The sequence below is a fragment of the Mesitornis unicolor genome, unplaced genomic scaffold (assembly GCF_000695765.1).
Source record: "Mesitornis unicolor isolate BGI_N332 unplaced genomic scaffold, ASM69576v1 scaffold2160, whole genome shotgun sequence".
Classification (NCBI taxonomy): domain Eukaryota; kingdom Metazoa; phylum Chordata; class Aves; order Mesitornithiformes; family Mesitornithidae; genus Mesitornis; species Mesitornis unicolor.
In genome coordinates, this window is record NW_010157390.1 from 19,380 (window position 1) to 26,790 (window position 7,411).

General features: G+C 37.8%; 1 protein-coding gene across 1 annotated transcript in view; it reads right to left on the reverse strand.

The window, feature by feature from the left end:
- Positions 1 to 342: 342 nt before the first annotated feature.
- The window catches only part of LOC104537013 (protein FAM189A1-like), a gene marked incomplete at its 5' end in the record, with an annotated part of 36,729 nt that continues 29,660 nt past the window's right edge, over positions 343 to 7,411 (reverse strand). Inside the window, 3 exons of the mRNA XM_010179781.1 lie at positions 343 to 837; positions 2,915 to 3,243; positions 3,915 to 3,989. Of these exons, the coding sequence (XP_010178083.1) occupies positions 652 to 837; positions 2,915 to 3,243; positions 3,915 to 3,989 (590 nt within the window). The remainder of the gene's footprint in view (positions 838 to 2,914; positions 3,244 to 3,914; positions 3,990 to 7,411) is intronic.

Here is a 7,411-nt window from a genome sequence, read left to right on the forward strand (position 1 = left end):
CAGTGTCAGTTTGCTGTAGCATTCACTACTCAATAAACTCAGGAGTGTTCAGAACAAAGCAGACCACCCTGCAGCCTTTACTAGAATTGAAAAGGGCGATACGTTGTTTGACGAGGGGGCAGCACAGTTTTAGGGGGACTGATGAGTTCGTCTGGCATGAAGGACACTGGGAAAATGGATTAGAAGCAGCACTCTTTGTGCATGTGAATCACCTGTACATTTCTATCCAAATCACTTGTTGAAAAAGCAAAGTCCAGAAAAACTTTTTATTAAAACACTGATCATAGTTAAAACACTTTGAGGTACATTCAATAAATACAACTTTTAAGTTGTACAGCCCATCTCTGGTGGTTTTGCAATGGTTTTCAAGAAATGCTAGACAGCATCCGTAGCATTTCTGTAAGGACAGAGAAGTAAACACATTTCTGGTTGGAAAAACATTTGTTATGACTTTATGACAAATCAGTTAAAATTTTGCAAAAATCAAGGCTGACATTTACATTCAGAAAAACAGGTGTTCTCCTGCTGCTGGAAAAAAGTAGAATTCCAAAGGAAGACACTTTTTCCTTTGTAAGTCATCCACCAGTATTTCTCCCAGTCCTGATTTCTTCCTTAACTCTCTTTGCTGGAATCACATACCTGTGAACATTATCAAAGGATGGTCTCCCGGCAAACTCCAATTAAACTGTGAGGCCTGTCCCGCTCTAAACTGCGAGTGATATGGGACCTACGTAAGAAGGCAACTGGAGAGCTCAGAGCACCACAACTCTGAAGATGAAGATCTTCTTGAAGTTGCTTTCTACAGGTATTCACATTCTGCTGGGCACTTGTAATTACCTGTTTAAAAGGGCAAGAATGGAGAAGGAAGAATGGGTAAAACAGGGTAAGAAATATCTTCATTTAAAACATTCTGGCCCAGAATATTATCTCATTAAAATTATCAAATGACAGAACTCTCCCGGAGGAAATGTGTGTTTATGCAGCAGCTCCTGCTCTTATATTTGCTCAGGGCTGAGCACTGGCTACTGGGAGGCACAGTTGGGCTTGAAAGGCATCAGGCCTTGCATCCTTAATGTAGTCTGTAATGTAAGGTGCAAAAAAGTGTTTGTTTCCCTATACAGATGAAAAGGAAACCTGTGGAATAGGTGGTAGCTCTGCCTTATAATTGACAAATGTCTGGAGCAATTTAAACTCATCTGTTTCTTTTAGGAGAAGGAGACGCTTCGCTAGCTTTGCTGAGGGTGGGAGAAAACGAAATCCTCGCAAGCTGGGTAAATTGATGTTAATAGAATAGTCAAGCTACTTCACAAACCTGAATTCTACAACTATTTTACCAGAAACTCTATGACTTCTTAAGTAGGTTGCTGAGATGCCCTGGACCTTCACTACTTGATGATGGTTTTTGTCTGAAACAAAACCCTACTAAAGTTATTTCTTTAATGTGAAAAAATTTATGTCTCCTTGAATCTAAGTAAAGTCCACACAGGATAGAAATCGGGCGGTTGGTTTCTGGTTTTATGATCTACATAAACACATTTTTTATACTGTTTTGTGAGAAACTATGTTTTTTCCTTTAAAGAAAATTGTCTTCAACTTTCTACCATTGAGGATTTAATGGCAATTTAATTAATTTAATAATTAATTTTAAATACATTAATAATTTAATTAGAACGAACTAAAAAGGGGGGAAGAATATCTTTAAAGTAATAGTTGAAAAAAATAGTGTAAACCGATAACTATGTTAAACTTTAATGCCATACTATCACGTACACTTACACTCTATCTATGTCATCACAGTTCTGTTTCTTGACCCGTGTGACTCCAGAGGTGACCGATATGGTGCTGCTACTTTGTTCTACTTCATAGGTAGCAAAACCAATCTTGCAGGAAGCTTTATTAAATGCTGGTTGCTTCCTGCTACACATTCAAACTATCTCCCATGCTGGCTAAGTGTTATTGCATCCTATTTTAATACTTAGCCAGTTTCCCTCATTTAGGGATCAGCAGACTAATACCACAGAAATTACAGTCTCTCAGTGGGCATCCTCAATTGTCTGTCCAGCTCCGTGGAAACTCTACAGGCAACCTTAATGCAGTCAGTCAGTGCTAAGAGCATTCTGCTTTTCCAGTCTGAGAACCTTCAGAAAGGACCTTAAATATGGTATAAAGGCTTCCTTTCTATAGCTGTCGTTCTGGTAACAAAATTAGCAAGAGGTGACACATCACCTTCCTTCCTGCAAAAAATATTTATTACTAAATATCCATTAGTTAATAAAAGTTGCTAATTCCCTTGTTGTATGAGATTCCTTCCAAGCATTGCGTCTGGTTTATTATCACTTAAGGCAAGAAGATGCATTATTCTTCATTTGGAAAAGCACAATTTATCAACTGTTTTTATTAAAAATAGCAAGGGTCATTATCGCTCTTCTAGCCAGGAGTAAGGGTGACTGCACTGTTCTGTTTTCAGAGATTCTGGCCCTGCTTGTGTAACTACCCCCCCCCTTTTTTTTTAACTAGTAGCTTATGCTGTACAAATACATTTGCCTGAAAAACCAACAGATCCAAGTCAGTTCTGTGTATCTCCGTATATAAATACAGTTTAATGTATGGAACAGTCACAGGTGCAGAAAGAGGTTGGAAATAAGAGAGGATGATTACCAACGTGTAAATATCAGATCCCTACAGATCTCCCAGGACATTACTGGGCCCAGCTAAAGAATTTTAAATGCATTTATGAGTGCTTCAATGTAAAATGCATTGTTGCCCAATAAATATTTATTATTTCTTACTAAAGGCATGTTACTATAAAATAACTTTTGTAGGAGTTATCTGAAGCACTTAAAACTGTAAAAACACCTCAATGATGTATATGTCTGTCACAGTTGTACAAATCCTTAGAACATAAAAGGCCTACCTGGTCTATAATATTGGCACTGAAGATGGCTTCTTCCATGTGTCTCTCATCAGATTTTATTACTGATCGTATGCTGTTCACTACGTGACGTACTTCTGGATGAAGATTACAGTTTGACTGTTCCAAAAATTTTGCCACTAAAATTTTTGTGTCTTTATAGGCCTTAAGGTCCACTAAAGAGTGTGGTCGCTCTCTTGAGACGCTGTGCAAAGCCTTTGGCTTTAGATGTAGATCAGTTTTCCTTGTATCTCTCTGTTTTCCAGTTGGTAGGAAACTGCTCCAAGAATGCTGACAAGCAGAGGCAGCCATATGAGAACCAGAAACAGGAACTAAAAAAGGGGGGGAAGAATATCTTTAAAGTAATAGTTGAAAAAAAGAAAAAGAAAAGAAAACAAGGCAAAACAAAAGTTTTTACTTTGTCATAAAATGTCTGGTTTTGTCTCACGAATAACAAAAACATGCAATCAAAGAAACACTGCAAAATGGGTAATTGTAACCAGGGGTCAAGAGTAAGAGTCTCTCTTATGACTAAGCAGAACTGCAGTTAGGATGAGTGGGTGGATAATACTTGAGAAATCACAGACATTTTCATTACCTCCACTTTCCGGGACTTCAGTCAACATCAGTGGTAAGGGGAAACACCACCTACTCACTGTTACATGTAACTTGTGATGTTTTAGGCCTGCCCTCCCCTCAACTTTAAGGAATAAGTTCCTCTTATTTCTAGGCCTCAAAATTATAAGCAATGAATAATACAAGAAAGATTGGTAAGAAATACGGAGAAAGCAAAAATGCTAAATGAAACCAGAGGACTTCATTTGCAGCATTTATTTTCACTCTAAGGCTCTATCAGCATTGTACATCATATATATATGCTGCTAGGAAGTGACTTTTCTGCCCCACATTTTCTAGAGTTTGTTTTGCTATCAGCAGCTTTTAATTATGTTTAAGACAAAAGAAGGAAATCTGTATGATCCTCCTGTAGAAAACTGGTCCTCACCTGTTTCTAATGTAGCTGGAGATAATCCTGCACTTTGACGCTGGCTACACACAGGAGCCCAGGCACAATTATCACCTTTAACCAAAGAGAGAGAAACAGAAAGAGCACAATCAACCCCTGCTATCTTCTGCCCAAGGCAAGATAAAATACACTGGAATCTTTTATTATCTCCTTTACAGGATTATTATTATCTTTCCTTCTTTTCTTTTCCTTTACTTGGAAGAAATACTACAACTTGCAAGACATGTCTTCATAAAGAGAAGGTACCATGCACAGAAATGTCCTGTAAGCTGTTAAATAAATACAACTACATCGACACAGTTCCTGCTTGATGGTTTCCTCTCTGTTATATAGCTGTCAAATCCTAAGTATTTCAGACCTAAACAGTGAAGCTACAGAAGGGTCCCTGCTCGGTGCAGACCTCAGAATTCCCTGTATTTCCTTGGAGGCAGTTTCTCATACAAAATAGGAAAAGCAAGAAAGTTGAATCCCTCTTCTTTCTACAAAACCAGCACTTTATTCAATATTTTTACTGCCTTTTTAAAATAGATTCTCATTCTTTGAAGGACAAATGTGATCCACCACTGATTAAATTAATGGCTATGTGACCACTGTGGTTACTGATGATCCGATTGATAACAAGTGGTTGGTAAGCACCAACAAACAGCTCTGGAGATAGTTGTCTTCTAATATCAGAGTTTCTGGGATGCCAGCACAAGGATCAGTGATGATGAGATTGCACTGTACAATAATTACCAGTGCAGTCTTCTTGATTTCAAGCTTGGAACAGTCAAGATGGAATAAATCCTCACATATATGCTAAGGCTGTTTACATCTGTTTCCAAGACTGAAAACTTCTGTATTTTTAGGTAGATTAGGTTTTCTTCTATATCTTCAGGGAAAATTTATAATGAAAAGCTGGTATAACCCTCTCTGTTAGAGGGAATAATTAAATGAAGGAAAACAAACATAAGATGCTACAAACATAGAAAATCTGTAGAAATTAAGATAGACAGCTTCTATTCTGTCTTTAATTTGCTTTATTACACTAAAGTACTGCAACACATGAATCATGGCATGCTTATTAAGAGGAGACACTTCAGAGGTTCTGTCTTCCTAGCCATTATCATACTGCTTAATCTACTTGCAGCACAGTCAAAACTACGCCACTTGACATTATCCTGAATGATCTGGAACACAGCACTACAATAATCACTCAGGCACTTAACTGATAGAGCTACATAGTCCATCATGTTTGATTATAAATTAATTTGTTGTAACAAACATCAGTGCTACAAGTTGATTTTGTCCTCCTTTGTTATGATAAGCTTTATGGGTAAAAGGCAGTAAAATGTGTAAACTACTTATTTATAAATATATTTTTTTAAAGAGGGACCTATTTGTTACCGAGGTTGTATGTGAACCCACCATACTTACATTGTCCAGGGACTGCACAGTGACTATAAAGGAACCTGTGAAACTAAACTTTAGTCTATACTTTCTCTACCAGGAATGACAGATCTTTAAAAACAATAAACAAGTTCTCTTTCAGCACTGAAAGATTAATGGGAGAACTATTGACTGTACGTACCACAAAGATCCCATCGTGTCAAGATGTGCTTGAACCACATGAATTGTGTTTTATTGACCTAAAAGCCCAGAATTCTATACCAGCCTTAAAATTCCAGATTACTAATGTATTAGATCTCATTGCTGTTGTGTCACTGTGCTACTGCATGCATGTAACACCCCTCTGTCAAATAATTTACTTTTCAAACTATGTGCAGTGCAATCACAGTAACATTCAAGACCCGTTTAACAAAACTCTACCACATTACATTTCAAGGTTGGTCTTCTAAATCTCTTCACATTGACCTATATAGGTTAATCAAGAGAAATTGATTTCTTTAAGTAGAAAGTGTCCTAAGTCAAAACCAAACCCCACTGACCAATCTGACCACTGTATTTTCCCATCTGTGAACGTGCCTGAAGCTCCCCCACCCCTAAGTTCTCCAAAATCTGCAGCATGTCTCTTACACGAGTTACTAGAATTAACGATCCATAGTTACAGCTCAGCCGTTCATATGGTCAGGCTATTTGACCAGTTCTACTCCAGGATGATTTTTAAAAATACGTGTATGTTACTGGAGAAAACCCCAAACACTTTTTCTTTTGGGTTGGTAAGCTGAAGGAGCTCAAGTCAGTTCCCTTTGTCTTTGCCTATCATTCAGCCCTATAGATGTATTTTAAAATTCTGCACCAAGACCTAAATACCGATAGCCAGTTGTGAAAAATCTAGACCAAATGCCTTTTTGAAGTTATAAAGACTGGAAAGGACTTCAGCGGTGTGTCACAGCTTAAGAAAGATAAGCTTCAGGGCTGCTTCAAACAGATGGCACATGTTGTTAGAATTGTGCTGCTTCTAAGCTACGCATGATTTCCAAATAAAGTTCCACAAAAAGTAGAGGAAGAGAGTAAAATTTTGCAAACTGTACTTTGCCAAACATATAGATGAAAGAAACACACACATCTCGACTCAAATGCTTCTCTTAAAGATTTCATTTGAAAGTCTTCTGCAGACAGCAAAAGAATGGCAAACTAGGTCAGCACAAACACAATCTCCTGAGTTGTTTCTCTTGCTCCCTGCCTCTGCTGTCTGTATATCAATGTCTCTAGAACTCTGCTCCAATTTTTGCTAAGCCCAGTTACATCTCAGTAATGTTCAACCCATGTCCTTCAACACATGCAGGGCTAAGATCTTGGAAATTAGTCAAAATAATTCCCACAATTCTCCTGAAAATACGATGGAAGTGTTTAGGACATGTTGAAAACGAAGGCAGAGCATCTGTTCTCCCAGGTGTCCCAGCAGTCAGCTAGAACACGTAGATATGGCTGCCTACAGTAATCTCTCAAACACTACTCAAAAAGCTATGCTCTGCAAGTATGTATAGCTTGCAAAGCATAATCCTGAAGAGAAAGGGCTGCTGTTCTTGTCTTTGGCACAGTAGAAAGGATTCAGAAATTCCTACTTACAGTCTGCACAGCAGCTTCATAGCATGTATATCCTAGCAGAGTAAATGTCATAAAATAAATGCAGACTTCTGGATTAAAAATTCACTTTTCCTGGACAGGATGCTGAGGCTAGATTTCTAAAGGTAAAAGACATTCAATTATTGCGCTAAGTCTCTGAAGTTCAAAGAAACAGAATAATGTTGCAAAAAGTGTAATAGAACAACGCATCATCTTCCTAAATGAAACCAGTTATTGCAGCATTTTGTCTACTTTTGTTTTGAGCTAGTCATACGATTCTGCCTCTAGATCCCTTAGAAAGCCAAGTGAACACATCTGTAACAGCACAATCTATGATGCCTTACAAAGCTTTTAATCTTTACTTTCAATCCACTTCTCCAGGTTACCCCTTTGAATCCCTCTAAACAGCTTACAACCTCTTATAAAACTTGCACTTTTCAAATGGTTTAGACAGCTCTACATTCCTG